Raw genomic sequence first — 19764 nt, 5'->3', positions numbered from 1 at the left:
GTTGACTTGGTGTGTTCACTTGGAAAATTGTCCTGAGACTTCTCCGATCTTTGATGGAATTATCCATAAATAATTGATAAATCCAGAGGAATTGCACTCGTTTGCTGGGGGAGCATCTGCAAATAACTTAATGCACCAAAATTTGGTGCTAAAGGAAAAATTCCCTTGGGAAAGGAAGGGGAATTTAAGGCATTGTCCCACAATGAACATTTTAGAGCTTTCCTCCCCACCTGTACAAAGCAGCTCCCAGAAAAAGCCAAAAGTGCAAATTTCAGCATCATTTACAAAAGGAAAATTTGCTTTGGATGGTTTTTTTTTCCCATCAGTTAAAAACTGTGGGCAAATTTGGGTTCAGGTTGCTGAAGAATGAGGGATTTCTGCAATTCCTGGTGGGATTTTTATATCGGGGGGGCTTTTTAGTGAGCAGAGAAAAATGGGACTTTTGTGGTTAATAATCTCTGCAAGTCTATTTGTAGATATTGTACAATCTATTCTCATTGTAGATATTTTACAATATATTCTCTCTATATGAAATATTAATTTTCCATGGTAGGACGAAATACCCTCAAGTCAATTAAGGTATTAAAGTCAATCCTTTATTTAATTTGCTTCAGACTGGAAAAGCAGATTCCCAGGGGATGCTGGAGTTCCAGTTTTACACAAGTGGCCATGGAATTCTTTCCCGTGGGGTGATGAGGAGGAAAACTGGAAAAATCAAATTCCTGAGCTCAGGTGTTCCCCAGGAGCACAAAAATCCCCCCAAAAATCCAAGAGAACAAATCTGTTCTCACGATAAACACAAATTCCTGAATTTGGGATAAAATAATCCGTGTGCAATGTGCCTTCTGGCCTTCCTGGGGAAAAACCAGCTCTTCAGACGTCATGGTAATTAATAATTAATTAATTAGCCTGTGCTGGTGTGGGCAGTTCCCTTGGTTTTCCAGGAGAAATTCCCTGGTGCCACACGGGATCAGCGTGCAGGAACGTGGAGCACGACCCCAGGGATATTTTGAGATTGCAATTTAAGCTCTGATTGACTTTGGAAAATGAAATACAACCCCAGGAAGAGCCTGGAGCAGAGCAGGGGCGACTTCTGCTCACTCCCAAACCTGGAATAAAACAACTTTATTATCACTTATTTATATTTTTTTTTACTTGAAAACTGGAGCACGGAGCCCTTGCTGCTGTGTCAGGGAGGGAAAGCTGAAAAAAACCCCAAATTAAAGCTGAAAAAAACCCAAATTAAAGCTGGTAAATTAATTACCAAATCACATTTCTGTGCCAGAAAAAGGGAATTTCTATTCCCTGTCCCAAGGGATAATCCCAGGGGGTGCTGGAAATCAGGAGTCAGCCCTGCAGCTGATCCCAGAGGTTCTCAGAGGTTACTCCAGCCTTACTACAGCTTTACACGGCTCCACCATCAGCCCAACCGTGCCCCCTTGTGTCAATTCCCTCTGCTCCAATCCCCAGCAGGGAATTCAAGGAATTTTTTGGGGTTTGTGTATATCAATATTTGTGGCCTGGTGATTCCACTCTGTGCTTTCAAATGTTTAAAAAAAAAAACAAAACAGATTGAGTTTGATTCTGCTCTGCCACGTGGTGCTTTAAAATCTAGAATAAACACTTTAAATCTGATTCCGCTCTGTGACTTTGTGCTTTAAAATTTAGAATAAACCTATTAAACTTGATTTCATTTTGCCACATGGTGCTTTAAATTTAGAATAAAAATTTAGAATAAACATAATAAATTTGATTCTACTTCGCCAGTTGGTGCTTCAAAATATAAAATAAAAATTTAGAATAAACATATTTAATTTGATCCCACTTTTCTATGTGGCACTTTAAAATTTAGTATAAAAAAATTAGGACTAAAAATTTAGAATAAACGCATTAAATTTGATTCTGCTTTGCCAGTTTGTCCTTAAAAATTGAGAATAAATACATTGAATTTGATTTCCCTTTGCCATGTGATGCTTTAAAAATTAGTATAAAAGATTTAGAAATAAAAATTCGGAATAAACACATTAAATTTGATTTCACTTTGCCAATTTGTCCTAAAAAATTTAGAATAAAAATTCAGAATAAACGCATTAATTTTTATTCTGCTTTGCCAGTTTGTCCTTAAAAATTGAGAATAAAAATTCAGAATAATCACATTAAATTTTATTCCACTTTTCCACGTGATGCTTTAAAATTTAGTATAAAATAATTTAGAAATAAAAATTCAGAATAAACACATTAAATTTGATTCTGCTTTGCCAGTTTGTCCTTAAAAATTTAGAATAAAAATTCACAATAAACGCATTAATTTTTATTCCACTTTCCACGTGATGATTTAAAATTTAGTATAAAAAATTTAGAAATAAAAATTCAGAATAAACACGCTAAATTTGATTCTGCTTTGCCAGTTTGTCCTTAAAAATTTAGAAATAAAAATTCAGAATAAACACATTAAACTGGATTAGGCTTTACCAGTTTGCCCTTAAAAATTTAGAATAAAATTCAGAACAAATTAATTTTAAATTAAATTTTACACATTAAATTTCACACATTAAATTTCATTCCCGCTTTTCCACGTGACGCTTTAAAATTTAGTATAAATTTAGTATAAATTTAATACAAACTTTAGTATAAATTTCCAAAGACCCGTGCCGCCGTGGGTGCGCAGTGGGTGCGCAGCTGGGGACTGCGGGGGGATCTGCTGGGTGTTAATTAATGTCAATTAACGCCGGGTTAATTGCCGCGCTCTGTGCCGCAGTCCGCCGCGGAGTACGTGAAGGCGCGGCTGCCCGAGGTGCTGAAGCAGCACCTGCAGGACTACGAGCGGGACAAGGAGAACAGCGTGCTGTCCTACCAGAGCATCCTGGAGCAGCAGATCCTCTCCATCGACAGGGAGATGCTGGAGAAGCTCACCGTGTCCTACGACGAGGCAGGTACGGCTGGGCCACCCCACCATTCTCGTTTTGCTGCCCCAAAAATGGCTCACTTTCAGTCCTTCCCCAAACCCCTTCAGTCTTTCCCTTGTTTTTCTGAAATCGTTGTTCCTTCACAACTGGTTCCTCAGAATTCTCATTTTGCTGCCAAAAAATGGCTCATTTTCAATCATTCCCCAAACCCCTTCAGTTTTCTCCTTGCTTTTGTGAGATGTTTGTGCCTCCTCAACTGGTTCCTCAGAATTCTCATTTCACTGCCCCAAAAATCACTCGTTTCCCCAAACACCTTGAACTTTTCTCCTTGTTTTTGTGAGATGTTTGTTCCTCCTCAAGTGGTTCCTCACAATTCTCATTTTGCTGCCCCAAAAATGGATCATTTTCAGCCCATCCCCAAACCCCTTCAGTCTTTCCCTTGTTTTTCTGAAATCGTTGTTCCTTCACAACTGATTCCTCATAATTCTCATTTTGCTGCCCCAAAAATGGGTCACTTTCCATCATTCCCCAAACCCCTTCAGTTTTCTCCTTGCTTTTGTGAAATGTTTGTGCCTCCTCAACTGGTTCCTCAGAATTCTCATTTCACTGCCCCAAAAATCGCTCGTTTCCCCAAACACCTTGAACTTTTCTCCTTGTTTTTGTGAGATGTTTGTTCCTCCTCAAGTGGTTCCTCACAATTCTCATTTTGCTGCCCCAAAAATGGGTCATTTTCAGTCCTTCCCCAAACCCCTTCAGTCTTTCCCTTGTTTTTCTGAAATGGTTGTTCCTTCTCAAGTGGTTCCTCAGAATTTTCATTTTACTGCCCCAAAAATGGGTCATTTTCAGTTCTTCCCCAAACACCTTCAGTTTTCTCCTTGTTTTTTGAAATGTTTGTTCTTTCTCAAGTGGTTCCTCAGAATTCTCATTTCACTGCCCCAAAAATCACTCATTTCCCCAAACACCTTGAACTTTTCTCCTTGTTTTTTGAAATGTTTGTTCCTCCTCAACTGGTTCCTCACAATTCTCATTTTGCTGTCCCAAAAATGGCTCACTTTCAGTCATTCCCCAAACCCCTTCAATTTTCTTCTTGTTCTTTGAAATGGTTGTTCCTTCTCAAGTGGTTCCTCAGAATTCTCATTTTTCTGCCAAAAAATTGATCATTTTCCATCCTTCCCCAAACCCCTTCAGTCTTTCCCTTGTTTTTGTGAAATGGTTGTTCCTTCTCAAGTGGGTCCTCACAATTTCCATTTTTCTGCCAAAAAACTGATCATTTCCCCAAAGACCTTGAACTTTAGTCCTTGTTCTTGTAGAGATGTTTGTTCTTCCTCAACTGATTCCTCATAATTCTCATTTTTCTGCCCCAAAAAATGGGTCATTTTCAGTCCTTCCCCAAACCCCTTCAGTCTTTCCCTTGTTTTCCTGATATCTTTGTTCCTCCTCAAGTGGTTCCTCATAATTCTCATTTTACTGCCAAAAAATTGATCATTTTCAGTCCTTCCGCAAACCACTTCAGCTTTTCTCACTGTTTTTCTGAAATGTTTGTTCTTCCTGAAGTGGTTCCTCAGAATTCTCATTTTCCTGCTCCAAAGATGGCTTGTGTCCTCAAACTCCTTGTACAGGTTGAGCTTTTTGTCCTGGTTTTTGTTCCTCCTCAAGTGGTTCCTTAGAATTCTCATTTTTCTGCCACAAAATTTTTTTCATTTTCAGTCTTTCCCTTGTTTTTGTGAAATATTTGTTCCTTCTGAAGTGGATCCTTATAATTCTCATTTTACTGCTCCAGAAACTGGCTCATTTTCAGTCCTTCCCCAAACCCCTTGTGCAGGTTCAGCTTTTGTCCTCGTTTTTGTGAAATATTTGTCCCTCCTGAAGTGGTTCCTTAGAATTCTCATTTTTCTGTGCAAAACATTGCTCATTTTCAGTCCTTCCCCAAACCCCTTGAACTCTTGTCCTCATTTTTGTGAAATGTGTTCCTCCTGAAATGATTCCTTAGAATTCCCATTTTTCTGCCCCCAAAAATTGTTCATTTTCAGTCTTCCCCCAAAGCCCTTGCGCAGGTTCAGTTTTTTATGCTCATTTTGGTGAAATATTTGTTTTTCCTGGAGCCAGGCTGGCTGGGACTTGTCCCTCCGGGGTGCTGGGATGCCCAGGAGCTGAGGGGACACTTTGTGCTCTGCTGTTGATGGATCTCCTGGGTCTCTCCATTGGTTTTTGCTCTTTTCTCCGTCACAAATTCCTGCTTTTTGGGCATTCCCAGCACTGGGCAGGCACAAAAGCTGATTTTAAACCTGACACGAGGCCATGGGCAGCCAAACCCAGGCAGTTTTGGGGACTTTTTTAACAGTGAACTCCCAGTTTGCAGATCTGACACTTTTCCTAGCATTTTCTTTTCAAGCAATCAGAAATGCCTTCCAGCTTTTAGATCCTGCTGCAAAATACACCTCGCTCCAGGGGCTTGGCTTGTGGGCTCTCAAGGGCCAGCAGAGGTCAAATGTGGGTGCAGAATATTTCTTTCATCACATATGGCTTGCTTTTAATGATGCATAAGAAATAAGCTTCAAAATTTGTTGCTTTCTGTCACCTCTGTTGATCTTTTCTCACACAGAATTTCCCAAAATCCTGTTATTTTTTTTTCCTTTAGTTTGGTCACTCCAGCTCCTCTCCACTTATTTTCATTTAAAGGAGTTTGTTAGGGAGGAGAAAATGCAGGGGAATTACTGATTCCTGTCAGAAGGAAAAGCAAGCTTTTTCCTTTACGGAAATCTCAGTGTTTGTATGGCACAAATAAAGATTAAAACTGCTTGAAACACATATCTGGGGATTGATCTCATCCAGCAAAAATCATGTGGAAATGAGAAGCTCCGTAATAACTGGTTTAGAAAATTCCCAGCAGCACAGCTGTAAATGAAAGCCCGAAATTCCAGCTTCATCAGAGATGAAAACACAGCAGTGGAGCCCCTCATCCTCCTAATTGTGTCCCTTATTTCTGAGAAAGGCAGAAATGGCTCTACCTGCCCTTGGAGCGAGAGCTGATTGTGAGCAAAGCACAGAAAATGGGCAGTTAAATATAATTACAGCAGCTGCTGGTGATCCTGGCTGCTCCAGCCCTTGCTGGTGACATTTTCCCTTTTTTTGGGTTTTTTTTTTTCCAGCAAAATCAACTGAATGAGGAACTCCAGCTGCTGGTGGGGTACAAAAAGTGAAGGAAACAATCCTTCAAAATTGGCAAAATAGAAGTGATGGTGGTGAAAGGGGAGAAAATACAATTTTGTGTGGCAGGGGTGATGTGAGGGATCACCCAGAGCCGTCCTGGAGCCCTGCCAGGTTTCATCTCTGAAATGATGAGCAGGTGGAATTCCAGCCAGGGAAGCTGCCTCAGGAGGTGTTGGGGGGCTCCCAGGGCTCCCACACTGATTGTGGCTGGCTCTGGTGCACAGGGAAGCACTTCCACGTTTTTTCCAGCCAGGAAACCTTTCCCATCCCTTTTGGAAGGAGCATTTTGCACCCCCAGGTAAATCCTTCCTCCTCCCAAAGTGGCTCGAGTTCAGCTGCAGCATTTCCCAGAGTAAAGCTGAAATGCTCTGGCTTTGGCACAATTTTGGGTGTTAATTTGGCCTTTCTGGCAACATCCAGTGTTAGTAAAGTGCAGCCTGGATTCCACATCCCAATGTGGATCTTCCCCTCCTTTTGTGAATCTTTCCCTTCAGGAAATCAATCCATCACAGCTACAAATAAAATGAGTTTGTCTGGAAATAGTCAAGTGCTGGCAAGATTTTTTTGTGAGGTTTGAGTAAGGAAGCTTTAAAAAATGAAAGGAGGCCAAAAGTGACAGATGGGGACAAATCCTCTCCTAATCTGTAAATCCTTTAGTTTAAAAAGTGGCATTCTTGACTAGCTAAGGCGGGGGTAATTTTGTGCAAGAAAATTTTCTCCCAACAAAGCTTTGCTGGCTCTTAATCCCATTCCTTTGATTTACAGTGTCCCTAAACATCTGAGGTGGTCAGTGCCTGATCTGTGACAAATTTTGGTTATTTAAAAGCATTCTGCCATTTAATTCCAATGTTCCAGGGAATTCCAGCCTTGCTGGGAGGTTCTGGAGCTGGTTTTGTCCTGTGGGAAATGGTTTTTTTTCCTTAATGGATGGCCCTTCTTTCCCAGGAGTCCTGAAAAAATTGAGTTTCATTACTGCACAACAAAAAAAAAAGAGATGGAATTCATTTTTCCCTGCTGTCAAGCAGTCCTGGAGATATTGATATTTGGGGATTGCATCCAGAGCCAGGAGCCAGCCCCAGAATGGGTTTTTTAGCTGGTATTGGCTGGGTTTGGGTGAGGGGGCAGGAAGGGGAAGATGGGAACTGGAAAGGAGATGAGAAATGAGAAAATGGAAAGATTCCTCCCATTTTACGGCGGGCTCAGTGCTCAGGGGGTCACAGCTGGGACTCCCCAGTCTTGGAAGTGTTTCCCACCTCAGCCATCCTGGCATTCCGTGACAGGAACAACATTTCCCTGCTGATCAGGGATATCCATTTCGTGGCAGAAATACCATTTATTTTCACATCTAAAACCATCCCCCGTGGTTCTCTGCCCCCACCCTGGTGTTGCTGCAGGCACCACGTGTCTGATCGCCCTCCTGTCCGACAAGGAGCTGACCGTGGCCAACGTGGGCGACTCCCGCGGCGTGCTCTGCGACAAGGATGGCAATGCCATCCCCCTGTCCCACGACCACAAGCCCTACCAGCTGAAGGAGCGGAAGAGGATTAAGAGAGCCGGTGAGTTGTTGGAAGGTTCAGCTTTTATCTGTCACTAAGATTGACATTTCCCCTGGGAGAGGGTGGGAAGTGTCAGCAGATCAAATCTCCTGTTCTGCACCCAAAATTCCACAGGGCAGAGGTGGCAGCAGATCACATTGCAGTTCAGTGTCCAATCCCACTGCAGCCCCTGCAGTCCCATCCTGCTTGTTTTTCTCTCTGCAGCCCACGGGGTTTGTGCTCCTGGGCTGGGATTGGGATCATTTGTCCTTGGTGCCCAGCTGGAGCAGGAATTGTTTTGTCTCCCTGCTCTGTGCAGAGCTCACCATCCCCTGATATTAAGCCCAGACCCACACACTAAAGCAGCACAGAACCTGAAAAATACAAAAGCTAAAACCTGAGGCATCAACTGGCACATTCTGAGCTCTGTAACCCCTCAGGATGAACCTTTGGGGGGCATCTGGTGGGAACCAGAAAGCTCCTTGGATGTCCCAAAGAGCTCCTTGGATCTCCCAAAGAGCTCCTTGGATGTCCCGAAGAGCTTCTTGGGTGTTCCAAAGAGCAGTTTGGATGTCCCAAAGAGCTGTTTGGATGTTCCAAAGAGCTCCTTGGATGTTCGAAAGAGCTGATTTCAGCTGATTTTGCTGTTTCCCCCCAGGTGGGTTCATCAGCTTCAACGGCTCGTGGCGTGTGCAGGGCATCCTGGCCATGTCGCGCTCGCTGGGCGATTACCCCCTGAAGAACCTGAACGTGGTGATCCCTGACCCCGACATCCTGAGCTTTGACCTGGACAAACTGCAGCCAGAGTTCATGATCCTGGCCTCGGACGGGCTGTGGGACGCCTTCAGCAACGAGGAGGCCGTGCGGTTCATCAAGGAGCGCCTGGACGAGCCGCACTTCGGGGCCAAGAGCATCGTGCTGCAGTCCTTCTACAGAGGCTGCCCCGACAACATCACAGTCATGGTGGTGAAGTTCAGGAATAGCAGCAAAGCAGAGGAGCAGCAGTGAGGAGCCCCCGGGCCCGCTCAGGACTCAGAACAGTTTGTCCGTGGTAGGAAGCTCCAGGAACGCCGTGCGGGCTCTCCCGCGGCAGCGGATCTCTCTGGGCTCTGCTCTTGGCTTGACAAAAGGAGCAATACAACAAATCCATGCTGAGCGACCACAAGAATCCAGTTTGTCCCCTGTCCCTGCCCTGTGCCCTCGCTGCTCCTTAGGAAGCGACTGGAACCTCCCGTTTCTCACTTTTCTTTAGGAATCCTGTGAAGGGTTTTGGTTTGGTTCCTCCCCGCTGGGGTGCCAGCCCCAGGCTGGCTCAGGGCAGTGCTGCTGCTTTTCCCTCCTGGGTGCCACTGCTCAGGGGCTGCTCTCATGTTCCTCATCTCTGCGCCCTGCAGTGGTAGGGGTGGGTGGGTGGGAGAAGGGTTTGTGACGTGAAGGAGGAAGAGGAGCCAACTCTCAGCCTGCTGCCACTGCTGGCTCTCGCTTTGTTCAGCCTCCCCCCGAAACAAACCCCTGCCAAGCATGTGAGTAGGTAGAGCTCCTGAATTACCACGTTTATTCAGGCTGTGCATTACTCTAGGACAGTTCTTCTAGGCCATATTGTATCCAAACCAACTTGTGGTGAACTTCAGCCAAACCCTGGCAGTTCTGACCCTCCTGGATGGGAGCAGAGCTCAGCTGTGGTAGCAGAATGTCTGTCCTTCACCAAGAATCACCCTGACCTTATTTCTGTGGCATGGACTTGGAAAGTGAAGTGAGAGAAAATGAAATGTCACTGGTGACTGTTGGGAACCTCACCCAAGCAGGGCGTTCCTCAGAGCTACCTAGCTGGGAGTCAAGCCTGTGAAAGACTTCCTTGTACCACTGCAGATGGATTTGTGGTGTTCATCCCAGGGCAGACCCCTCTGGAACGGGCTTTTGGGATGACATGCAAATGCCAGGCAGCATCAATGCACTGTAGAGATGAAAGGTTGTGTTAAATCTAGATTTTCAAAAGTATGTTTAGCTCTAACTTTCAGTATTTAATTGTATTTTGGGATCTGTGACTGCTGTAAGTTGGAATGAGGACAGTTTGGGTTTGCTGCACCTCTGGTACCAGCTGTGTCATGGCAGAGGGACAGGGCAGGCAGGATTTTGGATGGCTCCTTTATCCTTATCCTGCCTTACAGAAGTCCTTGGGATCTCCCCAGAACGTGGTCCTGGACAATCTGCTCAAGTCTTGAGGGTGATGGAGGCTGCCTGTGTTTGGGTGCAGAGCTGGGTCAGGGATGTGATGGATTCCCTGTTCCTTGGGAAAGGGCAATATTCCTCATTTCCCAGCTGCCTGGCCCCCCTGCTCACCTGCAGGGGTCTGGGGTGGGGCTGAGCCATGCTGGGGAGGTGCTGAGGGGGTCTCTCAAGGCAAAAAATCAAAGAGCACAAACTTCTGCTCGAGAAGGAATCCCCATCTTTGTCTTGTTCTGTCCCTAGGTCACCTCTCCCCCAACAAACTTCCCTCCTTTAATTTCTTTGGGGATGATTTCAGCCCTTAATTGGCTCTGGTGGTATTTCCAAAACGTGTCTGGGGCCCTGTACTGGTGCTGAACTCCAGGCAGAGCCCCTGAGGAGTGCCCAGCAGGCAGGCAGCCTGTCCTGCCCCTTTCCCAGGGATGGGAGCTCCCTGACCTTGGCTGAGGCGTTCAGGTGAGCAGCCAGCAGGAATTGGTACCAATTGCTGCAGTTGTTCTGGGTAGCTGGGTCAGCCCTTGGGTGGTGATTCCATGGGAATGCTGGGTCCTGGGCTGGGATGGCACAGCAGCAGTGGGGCAGCAGCTCAGTGTGTGGAGTTTGCCTTCCCTGTCCCCTTCAGTGTTCCCCTTGTGCCTTCCCTTTGGAGGGCACAGCTGCCCTGGGGAAAGAGGGATTCCAGCCTGAGGGAGGGGGATGTTTGTGTGCCATGCCCAGGAAAACAGCACACATCCAGCTGGGGTGGGAGCTGCTGGCTGCAGGGAGCATTCCTGAGGGATCCACGAGCTCTGAGCACAGCCCTGGGACAGCCAGGGACACGAGCTGGCAGGAGCTGCAGCCAGGAGGGAGCCCTGGCAGGGCAGCTCTCGCTGGATTCAGGCAAACACAGCAGGGCAGGAGGGGTTTGCAGGTTTGCCTGGATCATTCCACATCACTCCAGGATCATTCCCTGTCCCTCAGGCACATCCCAACCAGCCCTGTGGCTGCAGCTGCAGCAAGAACTGGCTCAGCACCTTCAGCTTGCTCTCCCCTCCCTGGCAGGGCTGTCCTGGCCAGAGCCACCCATGCCAATGATCTCTGCTCAGCCAGGGAATTTTTGCTTTGATTGCTTTGGAAAAGGAGCTTCAGCTGCTTCAGGTCTGAAGAGGAAGGACTGATGGAGGTGAGAGGCTTTGTGTGGTCTCCCACATCCACGTGCAGTGCCTACCTGTGCTCCCAGCTGGAAGGTTTGGAAGCTTTCCCTCCAAATCAAGGCATTCCCAGCTTTCCAGTGGTGCTGACTTGTGCCAAACTCTGTCGTGACACAGCTGGAGGCTGACAGGATGAACTCCTTGTACATATTGCTTATGCAACCTGACCAGTGCAGGGCTCTCCCACTGCCTTAACACTCCATCCATCCATCCATCCTCCATCTGGGAAGGGCTGCAGGTGCTGTGCAGGAATATCCCTGTGGCTGTGGCAGCAGGGCTCCAGCCTTCCCGCTGCTCTCCCCCCAAAAACAGGGAGCTGCCTTGGGCACAGCCGGGAGCTCCTCCTGCTCACCCAGCCACGTTTGGTGGCTCCATCCCCCTGGGGACAGCCGGAGCCTCAGGACACAGGGAGTGGCTGCCAAAGAGCACCTTCAGATGGCCTGAGGTGACAGATGGACCACGAGGCTGAGCCAGCGCTGGGGAACTGGGCTGCTCCCAAACTGGGCTGTTCCAGGGGCATCCCAGCACTCTGGAACTGGGCTGCTCCCAAACTGGGCTGTTCCAGGGGCATCCCAGCACTCTGGGATTGGGCTGTTCCCAAACTGGGCTGTTCCAGGGGCATCCCAGCGCTCTGGGATTGGGCTGTTCCCAAACTGGGCTGTTCCAGGGGCATCCCAGCGCTCTGGGATTGGGCTGTTCCCAAACTGGGCTGTTCCAGGGGCATCCCAGCACTCTGGGATTGGGCTGTTCCCAAATTGGGCTGTTCCAGGGATGTCCCAGCTCCCAGTGCTTGGGAATTGGGCTGTTCCAGGGACATTCCAGCTCCCAATGCTCAGGAATTGGGCTGTTCCAGGGATATCCCAGTGCTTGGGAATTGGGCTGTTCCCAAACTGGGCTGTTCCAGGGGCATCCCAGCACTCTGGGATTGGGCTGTTCCCAAATTGGGCTGTTCCAGGGATGTCCCAGCTCCCAGTGCTTGGGAATTGGGCTGTTCCAGGGACATTCCAGCTCCCAATGCTCAGGAATTGGGCTGTTCCAGGGATGTCCCAGTGCTTGGGAATTGGGCTGTTCCCAAATTGGGCTGTTTCAGCGGCATTCCAGCACTCTGGGATTGGGCTGTTCCCAAATTCATCTGTTCCCAGGAATGTCCCAGTGTCAGGAATTCAGCTGTTCCTAGGGATGTCCCAGCTCCGGGGAATTGGGCTGTTCCCAAATTGGGCTGTTCCAGGGACATTCCTGCTCCTAGTGCTCTGGAATTGGGCTGTTCCCAAATTCATCTGTTCCCAGGGATGTCCCAGCTCTGGGGAATTGGGCTGTTCCCAAACTGGGCTGTTCCCAAACTGGGCTGTTCCCAAGCTGGGCTGCTCCCAGGGATGTCCCAGTCTCTCCCCTGGGATGCTCTGAGGATTCCCTCAGCCTGCAGCAGGGATTGCTGTGGAGTTCATCCATCCCTCGGGTCCTTCCTGGAATTCCTGGCAGGGCTGGAATGTCCCAGCCTGTCCCCAGCTTGGTGGCACCGTGGCTCCTTCTGCTGGCCTGAGGCATTCCCACAAACCCCACAGCAGCCCCCAGGATAAAGGATTTCCATTCCCACTACTGTTGTTGCAGGGTGAAACCATTTCCAGAGGTGAAATTTAAAATGTTGTGAAGGTTTTGGAATCCAGGAGTCAGAATTGAAGCACTGCATCAGCTTGGCTGCAGAAACACCAACGCCACAGCCTCAAAAAAAAAAAAAAAAGGGAATTTTGTGTCTCAGGATACAGACAGCCCTGCTTTAAATAATATGGATTTATTGCTAATGTAGCTGATACTTGTTTTACACAGAGAAGCATTTAGTCAGTGATTATATTACAGAAAAAACACCTCACCAGCCTTTCATCCCCCGAAGCAGGCTTTTAGGCCTCTGAACAAAATTCCAAGTGAGAATGTTCTGCTGGAATTTGGCCACTGCAGAGCCCAGAGCTGCTGCCCCTTGTGCCCAATCTATTCATTAATGGCCTTTCTAAAACCCCCAGAGAAAATGATCTGTACAGATAATTAATAATGAGCTGAAGTTCCGTTACTTTTATTTTTCCAGTGCTGACTGGACAAGGCTTAGGGGAGCAGGTGGATAAATTTAGATTTTCCTGAGGTAATTTAAAATTCCAGCTGAGTCCAGCTCTGGAGGATAATCTGGGTGCTCTGGGAAGCAAAAAAACCTGGTGGGTGCAGCTGGAGCCTTGCCAGAACCACAAGCAGAGGTTTGAGGGCAATTCCTGAGGGGAAAATGTGTGGATTTCCTGGATTTGGGCAGCTCCTGTGCCTGCTCTGCTCAGCCCTGAGGGAGTTGGAACGAGGGGGTTTTTAAGGTCCCTTCCAACCCAAGGCAGTCTGGGATTCTGGGAATGATCTGAGCAATAGGGAACTTTTTAAAGCACTTTTTTCCCAAGCATATTTCATGGCCAATCCTGCATTTTTTGAAGCCTGTGGAGTTGCATCCATGGACACAGGCAGCCTCTCTGACACCAACCATCCATAAATGTGAGGCAGAATTTAGGGAAATGTCCCAAACATCCTGTTGCACTGAGCACAGGGAGGGCTGCCCCTGCATCTCCTGGAAGATTTCTGGGGAATTTCTTTGTGCCAGGATGCACACAAAGCATTTTAACTCCTCTGAAATAACATCCAGCATGGGAATTTCACCTTAGAACTCACTTCTGCTCCCCACCCAGCAGCAACTTCCAATTATTATTATTATTATTATTACCATTATTATCATTATTAGGCTTTTCAGGTCAGAAAACCCCACAGTTTTCCTGTCAAAATCACAAATATTTGGAATTCTGATTTAATACAGCTGCATGAGGGAAAAAAAAAAAAACACTTAGGATTTGGGAAACCTTTAACCTGTGTTTTGTACTTTGTTTTAGTACAATATTCTAGGCAGATGCAATAAAATTTGGCCCCTCCCCTACTTCAATGCCCAGATTATTTCGTATTTTTAAGGTTTTTCACTTTTTGCCAGGCTGCTCACACTAAAAACTTCCCTAAGAATGGCTTTGAGCAGAAACAGGAGCTCAGTTAGGAGTTTTACAGCCTTTTAAGCAATAATAAAGTCAGAATCAAATACAAGCCAGACTTGGAAATGAGGTTTTTTAGGAAAACCAGGAGCAGGATGGATGTTTTTCCAGTGCTGCTGGCACTGTCAATGACAATTAACTTCAGGTGGCACAAAGAGATCACTGTGTATAAACCTAAGCCTTGGAACCTGTGAGCAGTGTCAGCATTTGGGGCACAAAACCCTGAATTGCTGCAGGTGACAGGAGAATTTCTGGCCATCCTCACCTCCCCAGGACTCTCATTCCTCCCTCACCACGAGCATTCTCTGCTTTATCCATTTTCTGAAGGCAGCAGAGTCATAATTGCATTTTTATTTTGGAAAAAGCAATACAAGCTGTGCTGTAGTATCAGTGTTCTTGTGGTAAATAATTTATTTCTGAGCATTTCACACGGCAGGCTTAGAGAAGAACTGAGGGGTTTGGGGTTTGAGATGTGGAAACAATCACAGAACGAGGCAGTTCTCCCCGTACCTGCTCAGAGAACAATCAAATCCCAGCTCCTAAACCCACAGCACAGCTGGAATTTCACCTGGATCTAGGAACACAAGAGCATCATTCCCTCAGTTATGCAATACTATATTGTCCCCAAAAAAAAAAAAAAAGCCTTTATTTTTTAACATCTTTGACCTTTTCACCATCAGAACACTGACATCTGCAACCCTTGTCTGGAGAGTGTTGTCCCCAAGACTTTTTCATCCCTAAAAAGCCACAAGCCCATCCTGAAATCCAGCCCCGGGTGCAGCTGTGGAGCAGAGCCAAAGCCAGCAGTGCCCCTGGGTGCTGGAGGCACTGGGCACCCTCAGCCCTGCTCCTGCAGCCCTGGGCAGCCCCGGGCTCTGCCCTGGCACACACCAGGGCTCTGGGTGGGCCAGCCCTGGGAGCGTGGCCAGGACATCTCCTCAGTCCCTCCCCCGTGTAGTGGATGTGTCCAGGTTAATTCTGTTCATGCAATTGCAAATTCTGTATCGTTGTCCATTAGAAGTGTAAACTACTGAAAACTGGGCCTTGCTGATATGAATAAAGTGATTAAAAAATGGTCTTTACACACAGGGAAGAGTTGGCCTTCTTTAAAATAGCAATGGGAGGATTTCTTCCTTTGTCCAATTTTCAAACTGGAATCAAAAAACGCATTTAGAACCAGGCATAAATCACAACAGAAATTATTTCCCATCTTCTCCACAGGGTTCCAAAACTCCTGGGATGCATCACACACACAGGGTGGGAGGGATTGATGATCCCAGTGTTTTTGGGATGTCCAAATTGATCGTGAGCTCCACTCCATCTCCCTGCTCTGGGAACACCAGCAGAGACACCAAAGTCATTCCATTTAATATGCACACACAAAGTGCATCACATCTCCAGCATTTCTCACCAGCTCCTGCAGATCCCACAGGCTGGGAACACTCCTGGAAGGGTTGTGAAGGTGACACATTTAAATAACAAGGTGTGACACTCTCAGGAGGCTTACACAGAAAACAAGGTTGGGTTGGGTTGGATTAAATTCTGTGCTGGGCAGAGAACAAATAAAGGAGAGTGGCAGTAAAACAATAAAAACAATCCAGGCAGCAATTCAGGAATCATCCTCCAAGCTGCTTTCTTGGCAGGAACACCTTTCCTCAACGGCATTTTGTACATTCCAGAAGAGTCAGGGGGAAATCCCAGGGCTGCTCCCAGCACATGGAAAGGCAGCAGAGGGACAGAGCATTCCCAGGCACCCTCTGAGGATACACCCCTGGAAAAGTGCTTTGTGAATCCCTCTTCTTGTTGAAAAGCACTGCAACACCCTGCAGAAACGCTGCCCCAGCAGTCAGAGTCATCTCTAGAGGCCACTCCTACAGCAAACTGAAGTTTCTAAAGAAATCCACAGTCAAAGGCAAGTTTTTGAAGTGTTGGATGACAAATCCTGCCAGAACTGGATCAGTTCATTTGATGTAAGGCCATGAACTGCAATCAAATGTCTGTATTTACAGATATCAAAGTCGATTTTATAGAGAAAGAATTGTTCTGCATCTTCTGGAATGGTGATGTTGACCTTGAGTATATTTAAGCAAATTCCCACGTAAACATCCTCAAATTTCAGAGGTTTGACGTGGCCCATCAGCTCATAAGCCCTCAGAGCCAGTTTTCCATCCAGGATGTATCCCAGGCCGCTGCAGTAGGGAGGATAGAGCTTGAAGGGATACTCCTGGTAGGAGATGTACCTTTTGGGGTCGAAGCCTCTGAAGGCGAAGTTGTCGATGAGGGGGTACCCGATGAAAACGTTCTCCGAGGAATTCAGCTGCAGCAGGAGCTTCACCAGGTTGGGAGTGTTGATGAAGACATCGGCGTCGGTCTTCATGAAGAACCTGGCGTTGGAGCAGAACTCGGAGAACCACTGGAAGGCCATGATGGTCTTCAGGGTGAGGTTGTCATAGGTGTCCATGAAGTCCTGGCGGATGATGTCCCCGTAGAGGATGCTCTCGTCCTCCACCGCCAGCGCTGCCGCCCTGTCCTCCCTCTGCGTGTCCTGCCCCAGCAGGAACAGCGTCAGGATGTGCTGGCCCCACCAGGAGTCCCGGGAGCCCCACGTGGTCCTGATGGCCTGCCTGGCTCGCACGTCGCCGGGGCTGGAAGCCACCAGGATGACCAGGAAGGGGTGGAGGTCGGCGCAGCCGCGGCGCTCGCGCAGCGTGAACGGCCGCGGCTGCCGGTACACGGGCTCGTACTCAAAGAAGTACAGAGGGTTCACATTATCCAGGCCAGCCCTGGAGGAGAAGGTTATGTACCACATGGTTATCAGGGAAAACAGCAGCAGCAACAGGAAAATCCATTTCAGGGGTCTCATGCACAAGGCGCTGACCGCGACCGGGATCATGGTCGGGATCTGCTGGTGCCGCTCAGAATCTGTTCCAGGAGTCCTGGAGCATCTTCCTTGCTGAAGAAGAAAGGGGAAAGTGGCGTTCAGAGTGCTGTTAGTCAAATATTCCCTTTTCCTTGTGCTGGCTGAAGTGCCAGCTGGGATTGTGCTATGGGACCAGCCAACGCAAGCGTTCCTGATCCAGCTGTCACAGCCCTGATCCCAGGGATGGCAGCAGGGCATGGAGCCCCTGCCCAGCAGGGATGGCAGAGCAGGGCACAGCCCCTGCCCAGCAGAGTTTGCAGGCCTTGCACTGAAAGCTCGTGGCTTTGACCCTGCAGATCCCCCCCAGCACAGACCTGATCTCCAGCTCCAAGGGCTGTGATCCAGGGATCTCAGCACCATGTCTCTGACTCAGCCTCACCCCAAGGACACCACCCCGTGCACCAAACCCAACAAATGCTCGGGAAATGGATGCTCAGAGCATCAGAACTCTGGTTTTTATGTTAATGATAGAAAAACGGGCAAGACAGCAGAACTACGAGCAAGTATTTCACTGCCATTAAAGGTCTAAGCAGTGGCTTGTTCTCAGGGGAGGGGGAAGGTGAAAATCAACATCCTTAAATCAAGCGATGTACTAAAGCTGGTTTTGACCAAAATCATGACAGTTTTTACCATTAGCCAGGTAATTTTTGGATTTGAGGCACACAGATCCACAGCAGGCCCTTCCAAACCCCTGTGGAATCTGTGCTGAAGCTGCTGCTCCAATGTCAGGATTAGAGATTCCAATGGATAAATCTCCACAAAATTCAGATTAAAACTAAACCCCCAGGCCTGTACCCTCATGTAGTTTTATTTCCTTAAAACTACACGTGCTCCATCATCTATTTTAGCCATCTTTAAGCCAAAATAACTCCAGTGCCTAACTGCAGGAATTCCAAATGGTTTCTGATGTTTGCAGTAACAATATTTATCCTGCATGAGCACACACAAAGACACAGTCAGGATAATAGAAGGTTTGATTTCACAGCACAATTAATTACTCTTTATCTTCAAAAATCTCACCACAGGGCTCAGAAATGTTTTAGATTTGACAAATAAATCCAGCCCCCAGAAGAGCACTCTGGAATCCAGGGGAATTTGATTTTCCAGAGCCCACCTGCCTCGTGTTTCTGTGTAGGATCTGATTTTAAATTAATCATCCTTTAAAGGAAGCATTTGGAGAACATTTCACCAACAATGGCCTTAAAACAGATTAAAGCAATTTTAAAGCATTTAAAGAGAATAATTTCTGGCTGATTCCTCTCAAAATCAGCAATTAACTAATAGGAATATTCTCTTTTTATGCATCAACCTGACTTTCAGTGGACAGTAGGAGAAAGAAGAAGATAACCTAGGTTATGTATCAGTGCTTATTGTTTGATTTTAGATCGACAACATTTATTTTGATGATCAACTTTAAAGCATATCAGTGAAAACTGATCCATTTGATCAGTTCTTGGCTGCATCATGGAAAAAAATATTATAAATATTTTGATTTTTATAGGAAGAAAAGCCTGATTTCATGACACTGTGAACAACAAAATTGGAGACAAATCCTGATCTGCTACATAAGGGAAAAATCTGGGAAAATAAACATCAATTCAGGTCTTTCAGGAAACCCCAGCCACACAGGGAAATGAATGCCCACCTTCTCCTATTTCGAGTGCTCGAAGCAAAGTGAGGCAGGTGAGTCAGCGAGGTCTGAGCACTTCTGCTCGGTCATGGTGCAGGTTCTGCCCTTCCAGCTCCTCCTCCACTTCCAGACTTTGTGCCGGCACTTTCTCCCTTCCAGCTGCGGACGGCAGCTCCTTCCCGGGCATTACTTTTGTTTTCTTCCAGGCTGAGATAGTGGCAGAAGATAAAACTGGTGACTTTTGAAATGAATGTGAGGCAACGCAAGGCTCAGAATGCTTCGCGGGGATTTAGATCCATCTCCACCCAGGTACGGGATTGTGTAATATGGACGTGCTTGGGCAGGAAAAGGGTGGGAAATTCTCATATTCAATAAAGATTACTAATTATAATAACCAATAGTACAATATGATTATTTAAAAATACCGTAATAATAGGTGTATAGGAAAATAATTCCTTTGTAAAGCTACCAGCAGAAATAATTTGGAAATGTACTATTTAAAGCTGGCTTTAGGGCCGGCTTGGACGCAGCCTGGTCTATGGGAGGTGTCCCTGCACACGGCAGGAGGTGAACGAGTTAATGTTTAATGTCCTTCCAGCCCAAAACCAGCCACCGACTCTACGTTTTTAAACTTAAAACCAATCGAAACTAGAGGCAATTTCACAAGACCCCGCACTGCGATGCTCTAATGTAACAAAACCTCAAGGTTTTTCTTTTTAAAACTTAAAAAAACCCTATTAAATACCTTTACCGGCTCGCGCTGTCCCTCGTGCCTGCCCCGTCCATCGCTTCTCCTTTTCCAGGCGGGGAGGAGCGGGAGGCGCGGGCCGGGCAGGAGGGGATGGCGGCGGGGCCGCGCCGCCCTCTGCCGAGCCCAGGCACCCATTCCAGCCTCGCTGGGCTGCCCCGTCCGGCCCGGCAGCGGCGGCGCTCGGCGCTCGGGGCTCCCGCACTGCCCCGCCCAGGCTCGCTGCACCCGCGGGGCCGCGTCCCTGCTCCACACCCATCCCCATCCCATCCCTATCCCACCCCATCCCATCCCATCCCATCCCATCCCATCCCATCCCACCCCATCCTGTCCCATTGAT

At 47.3% G+C, this 19764-nt stretch overlaps 2 protein-coding genes across 3 annotated transcripts in view; one reads left to right on the top strand and one right to left on the bottom strand.

Annotated features, from left to right (window-relative positions):
- Positions 1–15214, top strand: part of PPM1L (protein phosphatase, Mg2+/Mn2+ dependent 1L) — a 57453-nt gene extending 42239 nt beyond the window's left edge. Inside the window, exons 2-4 of the mRNA XM_064385116.1 lie at positions 2759–2933; positions 7511–7672; positions 8310–15214. Coding sequence (XP_064241186.1) covers positions 2759–2933; positions 7511–7672; positions 8310–8659 — 687 coding nt within the window. The 3' untranslated portion in view covers positions 8660–15214. The remainder of the gene's footprint in view (positions 1–2758; positions 2934–7510; positions 7673–8309) is intronic.
- On the bottom strand, positions 14512–19676 carry B3GALNT1 (beta-1,3-N-acetylgalactosaminyltransferase 1 (Globoside blood group)). Of its 2 annotated transcripts, none has more exons than XM_064385118.1 (3): positions 19422–19676; positions 18692–18883; positions 14512–17079 (listed from the first exon to the last, which is right to left on the bottom strand). In XM_064385118.1, exon 3 carries the CDS (start codon positions 17017–17019, stop codon positions 16033–16035), a length of 987 nt encoding a protein of 328 aa, XP_064241188.1. In that variant the 5' UTR covers positions 17020–17079; positions 18692–18883; positions 19422–19676; the 3' UTR covers positions 14512–16032. The 2 variants fall into 2 exon arrangements, with proteins under 2 accessions (XP_064241188.1, XP_064241189.1); XM_064385119.1 differs by having other exon boundaries at positions 19428–19676.
- Positions 19677–19764: the final 88 nt, after the last annotated feature.

Source organism: Passer domesticus, chromosome 11 (assembly GCF_036417665.1).
Source record: "Passer domesticus isolate bPasDom1 chromosome 11, bPasDom1.hap1, whole genome shotgun sequence".
Lineage (NCBI taxonomy): Eukaryota > Metazoa > Chordata > Aves > Passeriformes > Passeridae > Passer > Passer domesticus.
Note: the sequence above shows the minus strand (reverse complement) of the source record. Positions and strands in the feature narration are given on the sequence as shown.

Bases quoted from the DNA above. Each gene is read 5' to 3' on its own strand.
- B3GALNT1 (XM_064385118.1), bottom strand. From the start codon at position 17,019: ATGATCCCGGTCGCGGTCAGCGCCTTGTGCATGAGACCCCTGAAATGG.